This window comes from Chinchilla lanigera, unplaced genomic scaffold, assembly GCF_000276665.1.
Source record: "Chinchilla lanigera isolate Chin_1 unplaced genomic scaffold, ChiLan1.0 scaffold00081, whole genome shotgun sequence".
NCBI classification, from domain to species: Eukaryota; Metazoa; Chordata; class Mammalia; order Rodentia; family Chinchillidae; genus Chinchilla; species Chinchilla lanigera.
The window spans coordinates 6,114,951-6,139,372 of record NW_004955482.1 but is presented as its reverse complement, the minus strand read 5'-3'; the positions used below and the strand labels follow the sequence as shown (position 1 = coordinate 6,139,372).

The 24,422-nt window shown below is 39.5% G+C and overlaps 2 protein-coding genes across 6 annotated transcripts in view; one reads left to right on the top strand and one right to left on the bottom strand.

Moving 5' to 3' along the window:
* Positions 1 to 388: 388 nt before the first annotated feature.
* Rsrc2 (arginine/serine-rich coiled-coil 2) lies at positions 389 to 19,563 on the bottom strand. 3 transcript variants are annotated; one of them, XM_005403076.2, is made up of 10 exons: positions 19,424 to 19,563; positions 15,602 to 15,758; positions 14,062 to 14,105; positions 11,565 to 11,755; positions 9,721 to 9,894; positions 7,776 to 7,898; positions 4,701 to 4,780; positions 3,490 to 3,722; positions 2,725 to 2,814; positions 389 to 1,056 (listed from the first exon to the last, which is right to left on the bottom strand). In XM_005403076.2, exons 1-10 carry the CDS (start codon positions 19,427 to 19,429, stop codon positions 877 to 879), a joined length of 1,278 nt encoding a protein of 425 aa, XP_005403133.1. In that variant the 5' UTR covers positions 19,430 to 19,563; the 3' UTR covers positions 389 to 876. The 3 variants fall into 3 exon arrangements, with proteins under 3 accessions (XP_005403133.1, XP_005403134.1, XP_013359160.1); XM_005403077.1 differs by lacking the exon at positions 19,424 to 19,563 and adding an exon at positions 13,189 to 13,266 and having other exon boundaries at positions 11,565 to 11,777; positions 15,602 to 15,650; XM_013503706.1 differs by lacking the exon at positions 19,424 to 19,563 and having other exon boundaries at positions 11,565 to 11,777; positions 15,602 to 15,683.
* Kntc1 (kinetochore associated 1) overlaps positions 19,559 to 24,422 on the top strand; it is a 78,851-nt gene continuing 73,987 nt past the window's right edge. For 2 of the 3 annotated variants that reach the window (XM_013503705.1, XM_005403078.2), the window contains exons 1-2: positions 19,668 to 19,925; positions 23,514 to 23,685. In XM_013503705.1, the coding sequence (XP_013359159.1) occupies positions 23,557 to 23,685 (129 nt within the window). In that variant the 5' untranslated portion in view covers positions 19,668 to 19,925; positions 23,514 to 23,556. Of the gene's footprint in view, positions 19,637 to 19,667; positions 19,926 to 23,513; positions 23,686 to 24,422 lie in introns of those variants that run through there. The other variant, XM_005403079.1, reaches the window with a different exon arrangement.

The window sequence follows — 24,422 nt, the reverse complement described above, 5'->3', positions numbered from 1 at the left end:
GATTTAATTAGTGACAAAACTGTTTTCTAATATTTGCTTTTATGCTGAAGACCAAAGGGATAATGAGCAAAGGGTATACAAAGACTTGTTATAAGGCACTTTATTAAAAGTGCTTACATCCCTTTAATGCGTTAATCTATTTCCTACATCACAAGAAATGTTTAATAAATACTACATACCAATTCCATCCTTTACGACAGTAGGGAGCCAGTATTCTTTAATGCTCACTCCTCCCACCTTCCTTTAATACTTCCACTCTTCATGGTTTTACCTACAGGGTAGTTAACTGATTATGGGGGGTGTCACTTTTCTAATCAGTGTTTTCTAACAGCTACTGCAAAATGCTACAAAAATTATAAAACAAATTCAAAGAAGAATACTAGGTAACTTAAATTAACAACAGTTTTGAGAAAACCATTTTTATTATCATCACCACCCAGCTTATTTGTGCTGGATTATGTACCAAATGGTCAGATCTTCTAAAGAACATCTACATAACATTTCTTTCATGTTTCAAGAGATGAAAATAACTGTACAAGGTTAAGTACAAAAGTACACAAGACAGCAGACACGAAAAGATTTATGTATGAGATTTTATCCCACCTGCAGCTTTAATATATTTGAAAAGTAGAATTCATTAACTAAAAAATATTGTCCTTCTATAGTCCTGTCAAGTTTAATGGAAGTGGGTTTAACCTGATTACAACACTAACACCAGTATCACTGATCTGATATTTACAAAAAAATTGTATTTTTCAATAAATTAAAGTCAATGCAACACCCATGCAAGCTAGAATGCTAGCTGTTTGGTGAACAAGGACCTGACATCTGAACAAGGAGTCTATAAAGTCCCAAGCTTTAAACGTGTGATCTTTTTCACACTGCATCCATTCCTCGCATTGAAGATGTGAAACCCAAACCCATTCCTCTTTGCGTGTGGGTCTGCGATCTTGCCATTTCATACTGAGCATCTAGATTTCGGAACACTTCTTCTTGTTGCTTCAATGTCTTGTAACTTTCTTCATCAACTGAGCTACATCCAGCTTCATCTTCACTCTAAACATCAAATGTAAGATTAAAATGCATTCAGATAACAAAGCAACTTTCCATGTAAAAGTATCTGACTTAGCTTCCACTCATCAACCAGCTACAGGACAGACTGCAAGACGATATTCTCTGTAGGTATGGAGTGCAGTAGAATGTAACAAAAATGCACTTGAAGTTCACATGTGTGGAGGAGGCAAAGAACACACATAAAATGCAGTACATGTTAGTTTAAAGGACACAGAATTAAAATGGTAATTAGGGGTTAAGGGTGTTTCAGGGTTGGTTATTATTTTTGAAAAAGTGGTGGGAAAGTTTACTAAAGAAAAGGTCAGATCTAAGCAGAAAGCAGATATAAGAAAAAAAAAAAAAGAGTTCTATAGTACTGAGGAATAAGCAGTGGCTAATAATAAATGCAAATACACCTTGATTTATTCAAGGAATAGCATCTCACCCTTGGTAATAACCAAAAGTCAGAGCACTTGTGGATCTTTTCAGGTTATTTTTCTTTCTTTGTGTTTGCAGTAGGAGGAGTTCAACCCAGGGCCTCTCAAACAAGCAACAAACATCCCCAGCCTTCATAGATTTTTTTTTTTTTAAATATTCTTTCTACATTTATAGTTCAATAAAATCAACTTTCTGCAACTTAAAAGAGCTTCCCTGAAACTTTGTAAGAAGGTCCCATTCCACAGTCCTACAAAAGCAGTGTAAGTTAAACTGAAGTAAGCTGAATTTAACTAGGCGCGACGGACCACGCCTGTAATCCCAGCATTCGAGAAGCGGAGGCAGGAGGATTGCCAGAGTTTGAGGCCAGCCTAGACTACAAGTGAGTTCAAGGCCACCCGGGACTGCATAGTGAGATCCTGATTCAAACACCCCTCAAAAAACTTTTTATTGACTAAAGGAAACATAAAAGCTCAGTAATAACAAGTGTGTTACTTTCAACTGAACAATTTACCCAGGCCTGGTGGTCCATGCTTGTAATTCCAGCATTTGCAAGGCTGAGGCAAAGGAGACCAAGTTCAAGTCCCACCTAGGCAACTTAGTGAGACCCTGTCACCCCAAGCAAAAGACCCAATACAAAAATATAAATATATGTTTATACAACTATATAATATAGCTGGGTGTGGGAAAAAGGGGTCCAGAGGTCTGGTTGACGGCCATGGCGGAAGAGCGAGCCTGAGCAAACTCAGACTCGTCATGTCCTCGGCAAACCGAGTGAGTTGCCCCGCCCAAGCTGTCCCGCTCTGACCTCTTACTCCCCCCCCCCCCCCCGTCAATAGTACCACCTCCAAACCATGCCCCTAGCCCGCCTCTAGCCTGCTCTATAAAACACCTGATACTTCCTCAATAAAAACAGATCTGCGCCATCAGCCTGGTCTCTGGTGTCTTCTTTTCACCGTGTCGCTGCTTACCACGGGCCCAGGTCCCTTGACCCAAGGAGGTTCAACCTCAGGTGGGCATGGTGGCATATGCCTATAATCCCAGCACTCGAGGCTGAGGCAGGAGGATTATTTCGAGTTCAAGACCAGCCTGAGCTACAAGGTGAGCTCAAGGCCAGCCTGAACTATATAGTGAGACCCTGCCTCAAAAAGACTAAAACACACACACAAACACCCAACAAAACAACAACAAAACACCATACATATAATATAAATCTTTACATAAATTGTAACTTACCTTAATACCCATTAACTTCCTAAATTTGACATTTTGGTCCTTATTTCCAAAATTCAGTTTTTCCCATATTTCAGCAGACTGGGATTTGTCCTGTTAAGAAACACTGAATTTTAAAATGTACAAAACACAGTAGTTATTATCAGTATGTTAACTCTCTCCGTAAGTAAAAGAATCATTTATGCATGTTCTAAGATATACATTATGGAATAAAGAAATACAAACAATTACTTTTTTTTTTTTTGTCTTTTTGAAACAGGGTCTCGCTATGTAGTTCAGGCTGGCCTTGAGCTCACTGTGTAGCACAACCTGGTCTCGAACTTGAACTAGCAACAATCCTCTTGCCTCAGCCTCCCAAGTGCTGGGATTACAGGTGGGCGCCCCCACACTTGGCTTACTTTATATCTTTTTTTTTTTTTGTTTTTTCTCTAGTACCGGGAACCGAACTCATGACCTTGTGCTTGCCAGGCAGGCGCTTTTGCCGCTGAGCTAAATCCCCAGCCCCTTACTTTATATCTTTAAAGAGATACCTTAAGCCAAGGAATTTTTTCCTTCATAAATTTATTTTTCTTTTGCAACATGGTCTTGCTTTATAAATTTATATATAGTAATACTAGTTTTCGTAAAAAGTTTGACCTATACGTGTTTTCAATTAAACAAATATGGAAAATAAAAAGTTCCAAACAAGTTCTCAAGAGAAAAGTTAATAAATTTTTTTTTAATGCAACTGCTAAATAGGGGTAAACTGTAAAGAACAAAATAACTCACCCCTTCTTTCTTGCCTTGCCAAAGCATTTTCCTTTTTTTCTCTTGTTCAGCAAACTTCATTGGGTTCACAGCTGCTGGATTGTAGTAGCTTGGCACAGCTATTCCGGTCTCTGCCAGTGCTTTGGCTTGAAGGGCTGCCATCTGAGCCGCCATAGCTATCTGAGGAGTCACTTGTGTTCCTGATGCCAACAGGGCGGCAACATTGAGAACAGAACCTCCAGTGGCTGCAGCCGCTTCAGAGGATATAAGTACGGGTTTTTAAAAGATAGACACTTTTAATTTTACATTAATACATTATATAAAATAACCTCCCAATCTGCAGAAAGAGTTATATTCAGCAAATATAAGACAATGTAATTTGTAAGATCCCTCGTATGTAGTAAAACCTCATTTAAGTCTTTGTGGAAGAAAAACATTCTACAAATAGGTCTGATTTCAACAGACATTAATTAACTACACTACCTGTAGCTATAATGAAGCTGTATTAAAACATTTTTTTTTTTTTGCCTGCCAGACTTACTGTGGGCTAAACACAGAGTAAGTTATTTATGTTTATTTTTGCAGTGCTGGGAACTGAACCCAGGGCCTTGGATGTGACAGACAAGCACGCTACCTGTGAGCTACATCCTCAGCCACTGTAATTATAATTAAAACTGCACTCTTAAGAGTCTTTACATTTTATGAACTGTCTTTACAGATAGCCCATTTGAAATAAAAATAAGCACCCAGACATACGAGGTAGATATTATGTACACGTAGCAGATCCTAGGGCCAAATCCTAGAAATCCTTCTAATCACCCATTTTTGTCAGTCTAGAATTCAGCCTTGAAACAACTTTTATAAAAATAGCCAGGCATAATGGTGCACATCTATACTCCCAGAGCCGAGAAAGGGATCAAAGAAGTTCAAGGCAAGCCTGGGCTACACAGTGAGTTTAAGTAACAAGTCACCACTCACTACTGATGTGGACCAAATAAAAAACAATGACCATAACAGGGCTGGGATAGATCTCAGTGGCAGAAACTCGGCTAATATGCAGGAGGCCTTTGCTTTGATCCCCAGCACCAAAAGATAAAAACAAAAAAGTGCATACAAAATTTTTAAGGTGGGAAAACACTAAAAATGTTTATGGTCTACTCGATGGGTGGTTGAATTAGATGACTTTTTAACAATTTCTAAAGAACATGCCATACAGCCATAGTAACAATTACCTGCAGCCATTTCTTGTTGTTTTTGTTTTTCAACCATTTCCTTTTCTCGCTGCTCTTGTAATTTCTTTGCCCTTTCCAACCTGTCAAACACAATTTATATAAATATGAAACAATGCCAGATATAAAACCAGTATTGTTACACATATACATAAACCTTACATTTGAATTTTAACTTAATGTTTAAGATTTCTATTCTTAAAATTATCAGAGAAGTATTTCAATAATGCTTTTATTTTTATTCATTTATTACTTCTAGCAGGATGGCTTTTGGTCTGTGGCCCAAGTGGTCCTGAACCAACCCTCCGGGCACCAGCAGGGCTCCAGGACTGTGCTGTAAGACTGCGTGAATCTACATGAACTGAATCTATGGCCTTGTACATGTTAGTCAAATGTCTTATCACAGAGCAACAGCCTGCTCCCCACAATATTGTATTTAAAATGTAGTTCCTACAAAAAAGTGGTCAAAATTTAAAACATTTTCAGTATCACTGGTGAGTATACAAAATTAAAAAAAAAATATATTGACAGTTGTATATATATTTAGAATGTGTTGAACAATTTGTTTATAAAAGTTACCTAAAGCACTCCTTGGGGAAGAATTACAAGAGGATGAGAATGCCTATCAATACATTAGAAAATAAAACTGTTTTTGGTCTCTTTAAGACAGGGTTTATGCAGTTCTGGCTGGCCTCAAACTCAGAGTGATCCTCCTGCCTCAGCCTCCCAAGTGCTAGGATTACAGACATGTGCCACCATACCTGGCTACAAAATGAATTTTATACTTAGATGGATTTTATTATTATCTCCAAGTTAATACGAACTTTAAAAAGCCATAAACAAAATGGCAAGCAAATTCTGCCACTCTTTTTCTCTTTGAGACAGAGTCTCAGTACGTATTTCTGACTGGCCTTGACTCATTATGTAGCCCAGGCTGGTCTCAAACTCATAGTGATGTTCCTGCCTCAGCCTCCTGAGTGCTGGGATCACAGATGTGTACCACCTTGCCTGGCAAAATCTGCCATTCTTTATACTCTAATAAAATGGGACGGAGGGAGATTATTTATTTGGAAATTATCTTTATTAGCTCAAGAATTTATCATTAGAAAAGGGACTGGTAAAAAAAATATGAATACGTATACTAAATCTGTTTGTCAGGTCTATTTCCTAAATAACAAATAAGCAACATCTTCATAATCCATTCCTGAAAGAGAAAGCTTTTTTCATAAAGATATCTTGATTAACAAATCATAGCATGTCACATATTCCCCCCCGCCTTCTTATGAGGAGACCTAACCCAGACTTATCACTAAGCTACAGCCTAAGCCTTCTTTAATTTTAAATTGTGAAGCAGAGTTTCACTAAATGGCCACATTGTAATCCTCCTGCTTCAGCCTCCCAGATGATGGGAACATATATATAGATCATACTTCCTTCTTTAATGTGGTAAATAGGCAAGGATTGGGGAAAAGGTTGTTTTGATTGAGACAGGGTCTCCCTGTGTAGCCCAGGCTGACCTCAAACTCTTGGTGATCCTCTTGCTTCAGCCTCCCGAGTGCTGGGATTACAGGTGTATGCCACGTCTGGCAAGGCTGTTTTTGTTTAGGGGCACATGGCTAATAAAATATAGTAAGTTGGTATTTGCATGAAGAATTGCTGAAATCTATACAGAAGATATTTAACAATCCATAATCTTACTCATTTTTAACTCTGCACTGGCAAGAAAAACAGTATAGACTTGATTTTATCTTAAGAATAAAAATTTTATTAGGACAAACCATGAAAGTAGGTCATAGATCAGAAAATTATTTTCAAAAAAAAAAAAAAACAAAAAAAAAACAAAAACACAAACAACAAAACACAAAAACTGAAAGCAAATGGTCTGCATATTGTAACTTCTTAACAAAAGACCTCCCTTTCAAATTTTGAGGTAGCCAAGGATCTCGTAATCTGAAATTAGATTTCATATAAAACTTACATACCTCAAAGATCACTAGTCTCAGGCAAAAAGTTTTAGATAGTAACAGCTTCACTTTAATAAAATTCAAAAATAGAAACAGTTATAGTGTAAGTTTTTAAGTCTTAGAAAATACTTGTCAGAGTTAATGGACTATTCATGATTAATTAGTTCAGATTTTGCAGTACATCATTTGCATATTTGGTGGGTTTTAGTTTCACAAAGAAAACATGACTACTCCTGGTCACATTAACATGGCCACTGCTGGTCTGGAATTAAGACCATTCACACAGGTGAATGGAATGAAGAAGGGGTGAGCTTACACCTTTGCTGCTGCTGTTCAGCTGGAGTTTCTGCCAGGCTGGGTTCACAGGGCAGCAGCACATCAGGTTACATTGTGACAACTGTATTTTTATAATGGAAAAAAGATACAAACTCAATTTCATAAAGAAAAAAAAAAGAGGAAAAAACCCCCAAATCCAAAGAGTATAATTTTAAGTGTATGTGGGAACCTGCAATTGAGTGTTTAAGCTTGTACTTCTTGCTTCCCGAGGCTGTTCTTTGAAGCATTTTGGAGATTTCAGTCATAGCCTTGCTGTTTGTGGTTCCACCACCACTCACCTTTGAAACAGTATAAAATTTAAGAAATACTATGTTTCCTCGTGTTGCATTGGAAGATAAACAAACTGGCACTATAGTCTATTTATTATTTGCTACCTTAAAAAAAAAACCCAAAACACTACTTACTGACAGTACTGTTTCAGGTATTTGTCTTAAGATAAAGAAAAAGCCATCTCAAGAGGAAAAATTAGTTCTTGATCAGATTTATGACTCAAAAAACCCCTAAACAACAAAAACCGCTTAGGAATCTAAATTTCTTCACAGAAAATAAGCAGTTAATCATGAAGGAAAACCCAGGAACTGTTCTGCACATCTCAATCTTCCTGGTTTATAAATAAGTGCATGTCTAAAATAAGAATTTTAAAATCACTTACATAGTTCCACATCACAGAAATGCAGTTTATGGATATATTTATCTGAATTATCCTCTGACTTAAAAACTCATTTGGTTCACATAAGTTGAAAAGGAAAAAAATGAACTAAAAAAAAATTGCACACACCTCCTCGCTAAAGCTTCTTGTGCATCCATCGCTGTATTTCTGCCTCTGAAGGGAGGTGGACTAGGAGTCCGGCTCAAACTTCTGCTAAATCTTCTTGGTTTTTCAATTCTCTTTTTTCTATCTCTGTAAGAAATTGTATTATATATGTCTCACTGTGCCCAAATACTTTGAAGAAAGTGTAGTTACATTTTCATATTACAATAATCAAAACCGTTTATTTCCATAGGTATTACAAGTTCCGTGTGTGTGTGTGTGTGTGTGTGTGTGTGTGGGCGGGCACACTAGACACGGTTACTTCTATCTTTGGAATAGTAAACCAATGTTGCAAAGACAAGTCTTACCCTTTTTTTTATTTTGCAAGTCAGTATGTTACACAACGGACAGTGATAGGCTAAATTTAGTAAATAAATTTGTAGTAATTATTATATATATTGGAAAACATAAGTCATTCATCACTAAAATGAAACAACTACCAAAATGAAAGGTAAGTCACTGATCAGAGTAACAGGTAATAGTAAAACCTGGAATGATATAGTTAAATGAACTGCCCCCAAAATTAAAAACCACCTCATCTACTATCCAATCAATCTCAGAAATGCATGACAAATTAGCATACTACAGAATAAACTAACCAAGTAAAACATATGCTCATTTCAAAGTTCGAACAAGTGCTAAACCAAAAACCCAAGTGTAGGTATGTGGTTTTTTTGGTACCAGGAATTGAACTTACGACCTAGCTTGCCAGGCAGGTGTTGGCCCAGTATATTCTTATCAATATTCCAATACACCTTTTTTTACATACTGACATCAATTAACTTTCCTCCTGCGCTGTAAATTGTGCTTCCTGACAGCAAGGCATTTAACATCTCCCTTCCAACCCAGACAAGCTGGAGTGTGATGGTACCCACTTATAAACCCAGAACTTAAGAAAGGTTGAGGCAGGACGATCACCATGAATCTGAAGCCTGCCTGGAGTATATAGTGAGATCCTGCGTCACAAAAACAAATTTTGTTTCTCAAGACAGGCTCTCAGTTGCTTAGACTGGCTCTGAACTTGTGATCTTCCTGCCTAAGTCTCCCAGGATACTGACATTACAGGAACACACCACCACACCAGGATCATGAATTCAGCATTCAAAATACACCCTCCCACCGCCAGTCGGGGAAGCTTTGGGGCACTGAGCCCAGGAATCATATATCCCCAGTACCCCTCTTATTTTCCTTTTAGCCAAGACTGGCCTCAAACTAACAATTCTCATGCCTCAACTTCCAGAGTGCTGGTCTTGAACTTTTGTGCTGATCCTCCAGCCTCAGACTCCCCAGTGCTGGGATCACAGGTGCATAGCACCATGCCTGGCTCAGAGTGCTTTTGTATAATTTTGAGACTAGCACAGTTCAGCCTCCTCAACTGCTGGGATTATATGTGTGTGCTACTACACCCAGCAAAAATTATAGGATTATTCATACTCACAACACAGATTCACTGATCACACCAGAATATGAAGGCAGCTGTTTAGTTTTTTTTTTACCGTTACTAGGCATGCTAAACACTTTGTTTTATCTCTCACTATACCCACAGACTCTATAGAGCAGGCAAACCTTTTAGGACAAATGCCCAAACTGCAAGCCAAAACTCATCTATTGTCAGCATTGTAATTAAACCTGAACACTAAGGGTTTAGTTGGAAAAAAAAAACAACCCAGCTCATACATTAACAATTTTTGTCTTAAAAAAGAAAAACACCATGTTTGCCGTTAGTTTGCCTTCACTGCTGTAGAGCTATACTCCCAGACTCTAGGCTTTTTAATGGTGAGGTTATGATGAAAATGACCTCTCAATCTGTAAATAAGACTGTGAATTGCAACCTTCATATTCATAGGCTAAAGAAGACAAATAGATTCCATGACAAATCCGTTAGCTTTTATTCCGGTTAACAAGGACCTACCGACTCCTGCTTCTTGTTCTGCTCCTGCTTCTAGTCCTATGCCTGTGTCTTGATCTTGAGCGGGAACGAGATCTGATCCGTCGTTTTCTGTCTCTGCTTCTGGATCGTGATTTCTTCCTATCTCTACTCCTGGATCGAGACTTCTTCCGCTCCCGGCTTCTACTACGATGCCGCCTGAAATTCAAGTGCAGAAACATGGTTACTTACATAGCTTTACCTCTACAATTTTAAAAAACATGCCTTAGTTATATAGTCAGGATAGGCAATAACCTACTCTCTGTTGTTTGTAAGAGTAATCAAGATTTTCAAAAGGAGTCATAACCTGTAAGTACAACCTCCTAATTTGATAATTCTTAGTAGCTCAAGGAAAGGTGATGTTACAATGTTCAATGCACCCCATCCCGATTTATGGTCCTATTTAAGTCAGTGTGGAGGTGCACACCTGTGATCCAGCACCGGGAGACTGAGGCAGAAGTGACTTGGAGGCCAGTCTGGGTGGCATATTAAATTTAAGGTCAGCTGGAACTACAAGACTCTGTCTCAAACAACAAAAAGGATCCAAATTTTAATACCTAAAGCAGGTTTGTCTAACCAGAAGCTGGATAGTGAGTAATGTGGTGGCTTATGCCTGTAATGCCAGTACTTTGGGAGGCTGAGGCAGGAGGAGCATGTTTGAGACCACGTAGGACTCAACCTGTAATGCCTCTGCTGGGGCTGGGGATACAGCTCAGCAGCACAGTGCCTGCCTGTAATGCCTCTGCTTCATTCTCCCTGCCCCTTCCTCAGTCTGTTTTTTTTTTTTTTTTTTTTGTACTTGAAATCGAACTTAGGACCCTGTGCTTGCCAGGGAGGCACTTCTGCTGCTGAGCTGTATCTCTGGTTCCCTCTGCCTCACTGTTACAGATACTTTTCTTGAGTCTACTGCATGGTGCTTTAGTGGGGATTGTGTAGCAACATGGAATGCTATCTAGGAAAGAGTGAAGTACTGTGCTAACTTTGCATTTGGTGCCTGTTACAGCTAGTCCAATAGAATCCCACACATACCCAGTGACAGTGCCAATATGACTTGGTGAGTAAATAACAGCAATTCTTGACATCAGTATTTCTTTGGGTTTTTTTTGTCTTTTGGAGACAGGGTTGTGCTATACAGTTCAGGCTGGCCTCGAAATCACTTTGTAGCTCAGGCTGGTCTCGAACTCACAACAATCCTCCTGCCTCAGCCTCCCTGAGTACCGGGATTATAGGTGTGTGCCACCACACCACATCAGTATTTCAACCTACCTGTGTGTGTACACCTGTGAAGATAGGCCTTTATTGCTGTTAAGCAGGTATGGAAAGTTTTCTTAACTTTAAACTTGTTTGCCTTAACAAGTTATTCAGAGTTTAAAGATAACTGAGTCTTATAGCACACATACATGCCCACAGAATTCTCCAAACACATGATATATTCATAAATCCTTTTAGCTGTGGGAGATAAATTAAGAGGTTAAAGAAAATTTAGCCTTAACTAAAGGTGTCAAGTATCCCATTCTCTAGAAATATTTTTTTTTCTGATACCAGGAATCAAACTCAGGACATTGCGTTTGCCAGGCAGGCATTTGTGTCACTGAGCTAAATCCCCAGCGCTATCCCATCCTCTAGTCTTTGAAACCATTTTTGGATTTAACAGAAAGCAAAGCCCAAAAGGCTTTAGCAATTAGTTGGCAAAAGAATATGTCAAGTTAGTAAGAAATTTCAATCTCCTAATTAAGATTCTTTTATGTGTGCAATGCTTGGCTAATGTGAAGGTTTATGTAATGCAAAGCTATCAGATGGCACAAAATCACAGTATCAAAGCTCCTTACCTGTCACGGGACCTAGACCTTGAATGACTTCTGCCTCGTGATGACTTTCTTTCTTTGCGTTTGTGTCTGTCCTCCCCATTTTCAGAAGAATTTAGTCGTTCTCTTCCTTTATCAGAAGAATGTTCCTTGTCATTATGTTCCTCAGACTTGTGTTTCTTAGAGGATTTATCTTTGGATTCATGTCTTCTTGCCTGTTTTAAGAAGAAGTTGGTTCTTTCAGGAAAATAGTGCAACAAAGAGAGTTAGTATGGGTATCAGTAGACAAAAATGTTGTGATGCAACATTAGTAACCTTAGGAGTGTGTGGCAAATAAAAAAAAAACTAGTTTCAGACCACCCAAATGCTGCAGATATTTTACTGATTTTATTCTTTATAAACACCCAGATGGAGTTTCCCCAAAATATTTTCAGTATCACAATAAAAATGATTTTCAGAGTGAAATATTGAAAAAACCATTATACCAAAGAACCCCCTTTGTCAATTTTATGTAAAGACCATGTATATACATCACTTTCTAAATCCGGAATACATAATTTTAAATATAAAAAGTAAACAATGGAAATAAGAACACAAAGAAATGCAGCAAAAGAGCATTTCAAACTAAGTAGCTAAGTATACTTTATTAGCTCTTGCAAGTCATTTTCTGTAACTTCAGATTGCAGAGTTGCAGTGTCTCTTTTACAGCTAGACTGCCCGCCACACCTTGTCTGAAGGACAGGCCTTGAACTTGCCCCCGTGTTTAAATCATAAAGCTATCACTCCTCATCTTGCAATATTTATTCCCAACAGGCTTAAGACTTCTATTTCCTGCGCTTAGGGTATAAAACTGTTTTTAATTTTTAAGAAATCAAACTAGAGCAACACATTTAATCACTATACCATCATACAATATGTATTTGTTCTATACTCTGAAAGATTAAAACCAAGGCTTTTATAATATATAAAGATTCGGCTAAAATTAACTGTATGATTGATTATATCTCTATTCTACCATTAAAATACCAAAGTAGGAAGTGCTAAATCATTCCACATTATAATTTGTCAAATACATCTTGCACTTATAGCTTAAAATCCCAAACTACCACTGAAGTTTCAATCTGGAAACTTACATCCTCTCACTTAATCCCCTTTATGTCCAACATCTAAAGCCACACAGGAGTTCAACTGAACTTAGATCCCACATTTTTCTGACACCTAGGCCACCACTTCTCCAGCATAATATGACATTTATGTTTCCCAAAATACATCAAAGCATCTTGCTTTCCTTCCAAGATAAACTTTACTTAAAAACAAAACTTAGCCAATCACTTTAAACATGCATGATGATACATCTGAAAATGATCGTGGTTTATTTTGTAGAAAATAAAGAGACCTGGAGGCACCAGTTAAAATTTTAGTTTCATTGCCAGTTCTCTATTAATATGACCTTAGAAAAGAAAATGTCCTTGATTTTGCCATGTAATGGCAAACTGGAAAAAGCTTTAAATGGTCAAACTTTCAAAGGTTTTAGAGTTTATTTCAAGCCACTTTTCCAAACATAATATTAATAAAAAAAAACATTAAAACCCTTAACTGATTTAAGATATATTTAAGGGAAATAGGAGTTTGAATGACTAATAGTTACCTTATCATGAAGTAGGCTTATTATTTTGCTATCTGAGTCTGCAGCGTCTTCAGTTCAGTCTCTTCGCGCATTAGCACGCTGAGTATGATTTATTATAGAAATGTTATCATGTGAGCTAAACAAAATAGTCATTTTCACAAAAACTCTCCTAAATTAAAAACTTAACAGAGCTTCCATTAGTGAAAGAGGTGAAGTCCCTGCCACGTTTGTCTTAGGAGTCCCTTGCCCAGCCCCCGTAAGACTCCTCTCCTCCCTTTCTGGCTACCTCTGCTCTTCCTGACGGCTTATCCCTCATCTTCTCAGGTGGGCGAGCAACTTAACTCCTGTGCATTACTGTTGCTTCTTTCTCCTCCCTCGGGTTTTGGTGTCTCCGCCACCTTTTCAGCTGTCCCTCACACTTTTATTTCAAAATAAATCACTATTAGGAAAAACCAACCTAATTTTACTAAAGAAAAGAGAACTCTTGTTATCTTTCAGGAAAAAAAAGTAGCGCACAGATATCTAGGGTACTGCTACTTACAGATGGCTGCTATTTAAAAATCCTGAGCAGTTGTCAGGTGTAAGGAGACTCGGGACCTCAGATATTAATGGAAGCTCTGTGTGACAGGCCTAAAAAAACCAATTATATTCTTCATATGAAATTTTTATTGTGAATAGTTTCACAATGTAATAAAATTAATAGTTTTTGAAGGTACTCAAATAGATTATCTTCTTGAAAACTGACGACTCCAAATCATGCTTATTTTATAACCCAATTAACCTTTTAAATTTCAAGTTTTGGTACTTACCGTGACAATATAGATTCACACAAACATTTCTACCAGATACCTCACAAGTATTTTAAAGTACCTATTCACACAAAGTGTTAATTACCTCTTTGCTTCTGCTCCGACTCCTGTGCTTTCTTCCTTCATTATCTGTGAACAGAGAAAAAAAAAAATCACCATAAACAAAGATACAGAAATATCTTAAACACGAATTCTAATCGTGTGTCATTTCTCTGACGCACAATTTCATAATTTCTAGTCTCTTTGGCTAATTATAGTCAACTTACTGTTCATCCAATGAGCATGCTTCTTTTTTCTGGTAGTGTTGGGGATGAAACTTAGGAACATGTACATACTACTGAACTATAACTCCAGCCTCACTACGTTTCTATGGCAGGAGTAGAATTATCCTACCACCTTCATACTGTATGTATACGAAACAAATCAATCTGAACAAACCAGAACATACGAAAAGCACAGTCTTTTGCGACAGATTCTTAGTATTCTAAGAAATGGTCTTACAGGTAAACAATTTAGAAAGCAAAAACTGAAATAAATGCAAAAAGAAAAACAGTTTGGGGTGTATGTGGTATGTAATATACATATAGTCAAAAGAATGTTCTTAGTTTAAAGATTTCCCATTAAAAATAGGTTATGAAGGCAAGGAATGGTGGCACATGTCTATCATCCCAGCACTGGGGATGATGAAGCAGGAGGACTGCTCTGAGTTCAAGGTTAGTCTGAACTACAGCCAGACCCTCTAGCAAAAGACCAAAAAGGTTATGATAAATATTTGTGAAAATATCATTTTGGTGAGGTTGGTGGTCCATGCCTATAATCCTAGCACTCAGGAGGCTGGGACAAGATGATTATCCCGAGTCCCGAGCTAGACAGGAACACATAGCAAGACCTTGTTTCAAAAAATCAGAGTGAAGGGATTAGACGTATAGTACATGCCTGTAATCTCAGCACTCAGCAGGCTGAGGCAGAAGAATTGCAAATTCAAGGCCAACCTGAGCAATTTAGCAAAAGCCTGTCTCAAAATAAAGAAGGAATGTGGGTGCAGTCCAGTTCAAAGTCCTGGGGTCAATGCCCAACACAATAAATAAATAAATAAATAAATAAATAAATAAAAATTTGCAGGGGGATTATCTGTAGGCAAAAATGATAAATGACTGCGGTCCAGGTTTTACAACTTTCAAACTCAGTTTAATCAGTACTATTTTATTTCTTGTCTAATGTCTTTACTCTAATGAAAAATTAAACAAATATGGGCGATTTACAGACACTAAACCTTTCTTTTGAGAACTACTCTAACAGTGATACAGAGCTTGCCTTGTACACATATCCTTAGCGCTGCAGAAACAAACAAATCCCCAAACAACATTAAATTAAAAAGAACAAAGTTAGAAATGTTCTTGTAACTTATTTGAATGATGCTAAATAACGTCACCCCTCAGATAACATTCATATAGCCTGGAAACCTAACAGCTGGAAAACACCATTTTGCCAATGATACAATTGGCAAAATTTTGAACATCTTAGAGTTAACAGTTTCTGCCATCCAAATTTAAACATATAGTTTAGAAATCTGGCCAAAAACCAACCAAGCCAGTTTTTAGCAGCAAACTAAATTTATGTCTTACCTGACTTCCGTTTTCTTTCTCTTGACCTTGATCGTGATCTTGAATAATGATGTTTTGAGGTTTTAGGAGAAACAGAGATATCTGACTGCTCTTTTTTCTTTTCTCTATCTGGCGATGTCTTTTCTGGGGCTAGTCCATCTCGTTCTGTATCACTAGCCTAAAAGTTTAAAGAAAATTATTAAAAATTCTTAATTACATTTAAAATGTTTCCAATTTCTACCAGGTGTGACAGTGCATGCCCGTAATTCCAGTACTTGGGAGGCTGGGGCGGAAAGATCAAGAGCTCCAGGCCAACATGGGCTATACAATGAGTTGAAGGTCAGCCTGTACCACACAGTAAGACCCTGTTTCAAGAAAGATAAAATGTTTGCAATTTCTTAAATGGACGGATGAGTAAAGACAATGACATTTGAGCTTTATGAAAAACCCGCATCTAAGTTCCAAAGTATCGTTCTGCTGTGCTGTGGATTGAACTTAGAGCCTTCTGCATCTAGGTAACCAATCTACCAGTGAGCTGTATACCTGTGCCACTAATAATTATCTGTATAAATTTTTAAATGACAAAGGCAAAATGATTGTCTCCCAAGTATTTCCAATACTTGGCCATGTAGAAAAAATACAATTCCTTTTAGATTTGCAAACTCACTGGGCTGACTTATGTTAGCACTTCTGTTGGCCTATGCTATTACTAAAAAGGCACTTAAAACAAGCTGTTGCAGTGCATGATAGCACATGGGTGTAATCCCAGCACTGGGGAGGCTGAGGCAGGAAAAGTGGGAGCCCAGCCTGGGCTATATCTAGTGAGTTCCAGGCTAGCCTAAACTACATAATAAGCCTCACCTCAAAAAGAAAAAAAGAAAAAAACAAAAAACAAAAACCCCAAACTAAACCAAAAAACCCCACACTGTTAAAAGACTGTAGTATGGTCTGCCTCTCTTCATTCATGGACTACAGCAAATTAGGTTGATTCTGCTTTAAAACATCTTAGAAAGTTACCAGAATATAAACTGTATTTTTCTGCAGTGCTGGGATTGAATCAGGCCATCATGCATATGCTGGGCAAGCACTTTCCCACTAAACAATGTCTTCAGCCCTTACAACATAAGATTAAAAAAATTAAGCCAGAGCTGACCATGATGGTGTACAGCTGTAATACCCAGCACAGCTGGGGAGGCTGAGGTAGGAGGCTCATAGCCAGTAGTTCCAGGTCAGTAGGGCTACATAGTGAGACCCTGTCTCAAAAAACAAACAAACCCAGTAAGATTAAAAAGTTAAATGATTTCCAGTTACTAGGTGCCCATTAAAACTATTTCTGTGATGTTGGGTATGGTTGAGCACATCTATAATCTATAATCCCAGAATTTGAGAGGCTGAGGCTAGAGGATCTTGTTGAGTTTGAGGGCAGCCTGGGAAAGCCAGCCTGAATTGAGTAGGGACACCCTATCTCAAAAAAAAAAAAAAAAAAAAAAAAGGTCTGTTAAAAGGTTTTTCATCCCTCTAAAGAGTTCAACCCTTTCATTTTACCAACGAGATCCAGCAACACTAGCTAACTGGCCTAAACTGATACTGCATCTTCATCTCTGTTGTGTCTACTATAAATAAATGATGCTTATCATACAAATTAAGGATACTGAGCCACAATAAACATTGGACATTTTTTTTCTTCTCAGATCCTTAAAACCAATTTCAGAGCCGGGCGTGGTGGCACATGCCTGCAATCCCAACACTCAGGAGGCTGAGGCAGGAGAATCATTGCTAGTTCAAGGCCAGCCTGGGCTGCAAAGTGAGCTCAAGGCCAGCCTTGGCCTGCACTGTACAGCGAAACCATGTAAGACCTATTTCAGATTAGAATATTACAGTAAGTGTTTATAGTTTATGCTTCGTAAAATAAAATCACAAACTTCTGGTACATCTCCTTCGCTTTTTCAGTGAAGGAAGACTAGAATTTAAAACATTTTCATGGAAATGACAGCACATTTGGCCCAGGCAGTAAAAGTTTCCAGTGAGTGGTTTAACCACATGCTCAACAACACAGAAGCCTGGCAATAGAGAAGCCACCTTGTGACTGACTTATAAACAGCCATTTCCAACTGTAGAACACACAACAGAACAAAAGCTACCCAATCACTAAAACTCTCCATCATGAATGCAATCATTATGTACTGCAAACATTTACTGCTAAGAAACTGTAACGCCCTCAAAACTAAAAAACAACAATCCACAAAAAACATTTGATAGGTGGCGCAGCCCATGCAAACCTTATTTCCCTGAGAATACTTTATAATAGCATAATGAACATTTAAAAAACACTGAATATTAAAATCACTTTGAAAATTTCTAAGCTTTATTTCACCTTAGTAGAAATCTCTAAATAATAGTGACCAAAAAACTGCACTCAAACGATTAACTGACTTCATCCGAAAGCCACCTTCGTTTGGTACAATGTACAGCTCCCAAATCCTAGTAACACTCCCAACAGAGTATACAAATGTTTCCAGATTAAAAGTTAAGAATTAAATGTAACACTAGGCCACTGCTCCCAGATGTCACTGAAGGAGGTACTACAGAAACAAATGTTTAGTTGACTTCATTTTTAAAATTTTATTTGTTTATTTCTGGTACTGGGAAGCAATGTCAGGACGCTGCACTTGCCAGGCAGGGACTTGGTGCCACTGAGCGCTGTCACCTGCCCTGACTTCGTTTTTTTAAAATACCGGACCCAAGAAAATCAATGCTATCCTTTAATACTCAAAGTATACTACAACTAAAAGGCCCCAAACACTAAGCAATTTAGTTTCACATATGCCAAGCAATCTATCAACTCTCTGAAATCCTATCAAAAAATTACTCAAAAGCCAAATCCAATTAGATATGCGGTGGAGGTGGGGACGAGGGACAGAAGACTCATCAATTCCAATATCCCAATTATCAGGAGTGATAAACTTTACGTTTAACAGTCTTACATATTTTCAGAAATGAGATGAAAGTTTCAAGCCGGTAAAAAGGGATATTAAAATGACTATTTTTAGCAGGACAACTTAAACAGGTAATTACACACTATGATCCATCAGAAATGGGCATCTTATGCCCATGGTTACTGTTCAGAACGGTAATTCACAGGGCTCTAGCCCAGAACAGGTAATTTACGAACTGTTGTTACTTGAATCAAGGAAGGAGACCTTAAATTTTAAATACAACTTTTAACTATGATGCTTTTCAAAGACTTCAAATTGATTGCAACGCGGGCTACGGAGGAAACAGACTATTCATCGTAACGGGTGGTTCTAACGCCCAAGCCCAGTGCGAGACCGTCGCAGCTCCCTACTGAGGGATAAATGAAGGTTTTCGCGAGCACTAACCGGATTTAAGTACTCCATCCCTGAATGGAGGTATTTTAAAAAGCTACAAAACCGAGGCTCTCTTTTCACACACTATCCTTTGCAGACTTGGCCTTTTTTGACATAATACTTTTTCGAGAAGACTCCTGGTCCCCTGTCTTCTCTAAGGCAAATTCTCAAGCCCTAAAAAAACCACCCCGGTGAGCTAAGAGACACCGTTGCGGGCACCGAAAGAAACACAGGGCTGGAGAAGAAGTGAAGAAAGTTCTGGAAAAAAATGCACTCCCTGCGGCTCCCCAACCCCCATCGACGCCGCCTTACTTCCCCCTCCCTACGGCGGGCAGCCATGATGGCGGGCGCTGAAAAAGGCCGCGGCGCCATTTTGTCCACACAGAGGCGCGGACAACAGCCTTGGGAGCCCTTCACCCAGGCTTTCAAACCAGCAGGAAAACTCCTGGCTTTAAACTCAACACACAGCACCTACCGCCATATTTCAGAGTCCTGGCCGCTAAGGCGGCGCCTCCACTCAACGCTTTCAACCGTACCAGCCGCCCCGAACCTTCGTTCCAGACTAAATCGCTCGCGCGAGAGACCCGGATGGCACAAAAGGGATGAGGCCCGGCGCGTCGCGCAGCTTGCTGGGAAAAAAAGGGGTGGTGACGAGTCTTTATAGCAACGTAGTTCGAGGCCGTGATTGGTTAGTCTTTCGAAGGCGGGGCGTAGGGCGCGAAGAGGGCGGGACCCAAAAGATACACCCTAGAGTGCAGTTGCTAGCTGGGAAGAAAAGTAGATTAAGGTGGGGCGACTTCCTATTTCGATTTCAAAGCAATCTTGGCCTCCTCCGGTCGCCGTAGTAGGCGATGGCCGTGGTATTCTCCCGCCAATTCAAACCCTGAGAAGGAGCAAAAGGAGGTTGGGGGCGGACGTGTGAGTCAGGAAGAGGGACGAAACACTTGTGTGTTCCTTTTTAGTTTCTTCGCTTGCAGGTGAGGAGGGGCAGTTGCGCTGCTTTAGGGAGCTGGGAGTGGGGCAGTACGACTTGAGCCTATTTAGGGTGTTTTCCCGTGTAGGCGTTGGCGGGAGAGTGGTTGGAGTCGGTTCTTGCCGGCAGCGGTGTCCGTGTCGGAGCGTTTATGTGTGGAAGCTGGTTGACAGTCCTTTATGTCGCTTGGCCTGTGTTCCCTGAACCGTTCTCCGTCCCGCAGGGTGTTCGCCAAACGTCTGTGAAACTCACTCGTCTGCTTAGTAAACCACCCCCCATACTAAGGGCAGATTTTCGTCTTTTTCCTCTCCTGATGCTGGGATCGAACCCAGGGCCTCGAGCATGCCAGGGAAGTGCTCTGCCACCGAGCTACACTCTCAGCCCTTTATTTATATTTTTGACATAAAGATTTGCAAAGGTACAATATAGTACGTCTGTAATCCTAGCACTCAAATTTTTTTTTTCAAAATTGTCCAGCTGGCCTCCAACTAACAATCTTTTTTTTCTCTCTCTCTTTCTTTGTCTTCTTTTTGTTTTCTTTTTTTTTGAGACAATGACTCATTATGAAGCCCAGGCTTGTTTCAAACTCAGGGCGATCCTCCTGCCTCAGCCTGCGGAGTGCTGGGATTACAGGCATGCACAGCATCCCCGGTTTGGCCTCCACTTCGCTATCCTCTTTACTCAGCCGCCTGAAGACATGGGATTACAGCTATTCACCACTGCACCCAACAAAATCCTTTCTTGTAGTCGAGGATTCTCTTTGCTCCTCCTACTCGTCCCACACCCTGTTCCTCTCTGGCTGTGTGCGCCTCTCCGCCTTTGTACTCAGTTCCCTTTGCTGCATGGCTGTCCCGTGTGAGCTTGGGATCATTGCTTTCCTGTTATTCAGGTCTTAGATCAAATGACACCTTTCCCTTCCCAAACAGGTCTTGAAACCACCCTTTATCCATTTACCCAAACATTGTTTTTTTCAGAACACTGAGCTCTGTTTATAATAATTCGTGTATTTATTTATTTTGTGTTGTGAGGCCATTTAGGGAGGTTGGGGTCAATGCTTTTTTTTTTTTTACAAAATAAAAAATAAATTGTTCACATTGAATAAGGCATCCCGAATTGCAGGGCACACAAGAACCAGCAATACATGTTAACTATTTTTCTTGCTCTTCTAACAGGAATATAAACTTCTTAATGGCAGAGACATTATATCCTTCACAACTGTATTAACTGCTCCTAGAGCATGCCTGACATATAATAGGCACTAAAAGAACATAAAAAGGGCTGGAGCTGTGGTTTGGTGTGAAGGCTCTGGGATCAGTTCCCAGTACAAAAAAAGCATTGACCCCAACCTATTCCTCCTACCCTAATCTTGTCCCAATTCCTACCCAAATACCAGCTACAATGATTCCTGTTTCCTAACATTCTTATATTCTTAGGTTTTTGTTTCACTTTTTTTTTGAAATAGGATCTTGCTGTGTAGCCCAAGCTGGCCTGGAACTTGGGGTGATCGTCCTGCCTCAGCCTCCTGAGTGCTGGGATTACAAGTGTGCACCACCACACCTGGCTTTTTCCCCCCTTACACTCTTAGTAACAACTTTTCTGTATTTAAAAAACTCTGGTGACTTTAAATTCCCAGCTCAAATGTTACCTGTTTCCACAAATTAGTGCACCTGTTTGTCATAAACTAAGCATTGTTCTCTGAACATTTAAAACTGAACCCTTTCAGGTCAGCCCAATTATATCTTTTTTTTAATAAATTTTAGAATTAAAGAAAACAAAGATTATTTGTCCAAGGACAGCTCATTAGTTATTGTGAAAGAGTATGGAGTTAAAAATTAACCCATGCCAGGCGTGGTGGTGCATGCCTGTAATCCTAGCACTGGGAGGCTGAGGCAGGAGGATCACTGAATTCGAGGTCAGCCTGAACTGCATAGTGAGACCCTGTCTCAAAAAAGACCAAAAAAGGGCCGGGGGTATAGCTCAGTGGCATAAGCATCTGCCTGGCAAACGCAAGGTCCTGAGTTCGATCCCCAGTACCAAAAAAAGGACCAAAAAAATAAAAAAAAGATTTTAAAACGTGCTTTTGATAGCACTTACTAAGAAAATTCTGATTATTTGGTTATCGTTCCCTAGCAGTCTTTATCTAATAGTTTTTTTTTTTTTATTTTAGTACTGTTCTCATTCAGATCACAGATAATATGAATTATATAAGAGATGGTTGGTTGCATGACCCCTCAAGGTTTTTTTTTTTTTTTTGAGACAGGGTCTCCCTATGCAGTTCAGGCTGGCCTTCAGCTCACTTTATAGTCCAAGGCTTGTCTGGAACTTGCAAGAATCCTCCTGTCTCAGCCTCCTGAGTGCTGGGATTACAGGTGTGTCCCACCACGCCTGGCTATCTTCTTAGATTTTTTTTTTTTTTTTTTTGTCTTTTTGAGACAGGGTCTCGCTGTGCAGTTCAGGCTGACCTTGAGCTCACTTTGTAGCCCAGGCTGGTCTCGAACTCGCAACGATCCTCCTGCCTCAGCCTCCTGAGTGCTGGGATTACAGGCGTGCGCCACCACGCCCGGCTATCTTCTTAGATTTTAACTGTAATTTTCAGTCCAGTTAGAAATCTAATTGAGATATTTTTTCTCTTTTCTTTACCTTTAAAAACAATTGTATAACAATACTGAGAAGCTTGTCATGGTGGCACACGCCTATAACCCCAGCACTTGGGAGGCTGAGGCAGGAGGACTGCCATAAACCAGAGGAGGCTCGATAGTGAGCTCAAAGCCAGCCTGAGCTACATAACGAGGCCCTGCCTCAAAAAACAAAACAACAACAAAACCCCAAAACCAAAACCAAACTGAAAATGTTAACAGACTTTCCAAAAAAAGTATCTGGAATCTTCCATCCTGAGGTATCCTAGACGGTCTCCATTCAGGGCCTGTGCTCTTTACTGCTATACTGATTAAAAGTTTGTTTCAGGTGAAAACTGAATGATTTCAAGCTGTTGGGCACACAAAGTACAGAAGTTCTGGGATACACTGGTGATACTGGAATTGTTGGTTTGTGTGTAAACCAATCTGATATTCTCTAGTAATCATAATCTATTTCTGCTTTTTTTGGACCCAGGATATCTGATGACCACAGAAATAACATGAACTCAAAAGAAGTTTTCATAGGCTATTAGTTTTTTGGCTTTTTTTCCCTCTAAGTAAGCCTTTTCATTTATTAAAGATCTGATTTCTGCCAGGCGTGGTGGCACACACCAATAATCCCAGCACTCGGGAGGCTGAAGCAGGAGGATCCTTGTGAGTTTGAGACCAGCCTGGGCTACAAAATGAGCTCAAGTTCAGCCTGAACTGCATAGTGAGACCCTTTTTAATAGACACTATCGCTGCTACATTTTTTATTTCAGATTTTCCTCAAAGTACTTTGTCTCATAAAATATAATGTTGGTGACTGAGATTTCGTGTAGAGAAAATACAGCTGATCATTTGCCACAGTGTTATAGTCTATATATTTTCCTTAGTATGTGAAAAAGACCAAAAAAAAAAAACCAACAGATTTCCTTGCAAGACAATTTGGTCTGTAATTTTACGCTTTGTCACAGGAAAAACAGTGCCTCCTGAGTCAGAAAGACAATTACCTACAACATGTGGAATGATATTGAGCTGCTAACAAGCGATGATACAGGAAGTGGATACCTAAGTGTTGATTCAAGAAAAGAAAATGGAGCTGCTTTGTATCAAGTAGATTTGCTTGCAAAGATCTCCTCTGAAAAGGTAATTTTTTTGGTGTGGAGGATGTAGCTCAGTGGTAGAGGGCTTGCCTAGCATGTGTGAGGGCTGTGTGTTCAATCCTCCCTCCTTCCCTCAAAAAAATAGGTAATGCTTTTACCCGCTTGTGATGGACACACCTGTGACGCCTGCTGTTTGGGAGGCTGAGGCAGGAGGATCACAAGTTTGAGGCCAGCCCAGGCAGCTTGCAGGGCTCTATCAAAGTTTTTAAAAAATAAAAAAGAACTGGGGATGTAGCTTAGTGGTAGAGTGCCTCTGGGTTTGATCTGAGTACTGCCAAAAAAGAAAAAGTAATGATTTTGATATTCTGGGAATGATCCCAGATCAGTGCCCATTGATATAAATCTGCCTCCAAATCCTGGGTGTTGTTTTGGTGTTTCTGCTTGCCGTTGCTCTGTAGCTTACTGTGAATCATAAGATTTCTTTCTTTCTTTTTTTTTTTCTGTCTTTTTGAGGAGGGTCTTGCTATGCAGTTCAGGCTGGGCTTGAGTTCACTTTGTAGCCCAGGCTGGTCTCAAATTCCTGGCGATCCTCTTGCCTCAGCCTCCCAAGTGCTGGGATTACAGGCATGTGCCACAATGTCTGGCCAAGATTTTTTTTTTGGTTTTGGTTTTTCTCCAGTACTGGGAATCAAACTCATAACCTTGCACTTGCCAGGCAGGCGCTGTGCCCCTGAGCTAAATCCCCAGGCCCCAGGCCAAGATTTCTGATATTATTTTATT

What these genes read in the sequence shown, in the direction of transcription:
- Rsrc2 (XM_005403076.2), bottom strand. An exon ending in AGAAAGAAAACGGAAGTCAG is followed by an intron (nt 14,106 to 15,601) that starts GTAAGACATAAA and finishes CTCTGTTCACAG; the next exon opens with ATAATGAAGGAAGAAAGCAC. An exon ending in ACAACAAGAAATGGCTGCAG is followed by an intron (nt 3,723 to 4,700) that starts GTAATTGTTACT and finishes TATCCTCTGAAG; the next exon opens with CGGCTGCAGCCACTGGAGGT.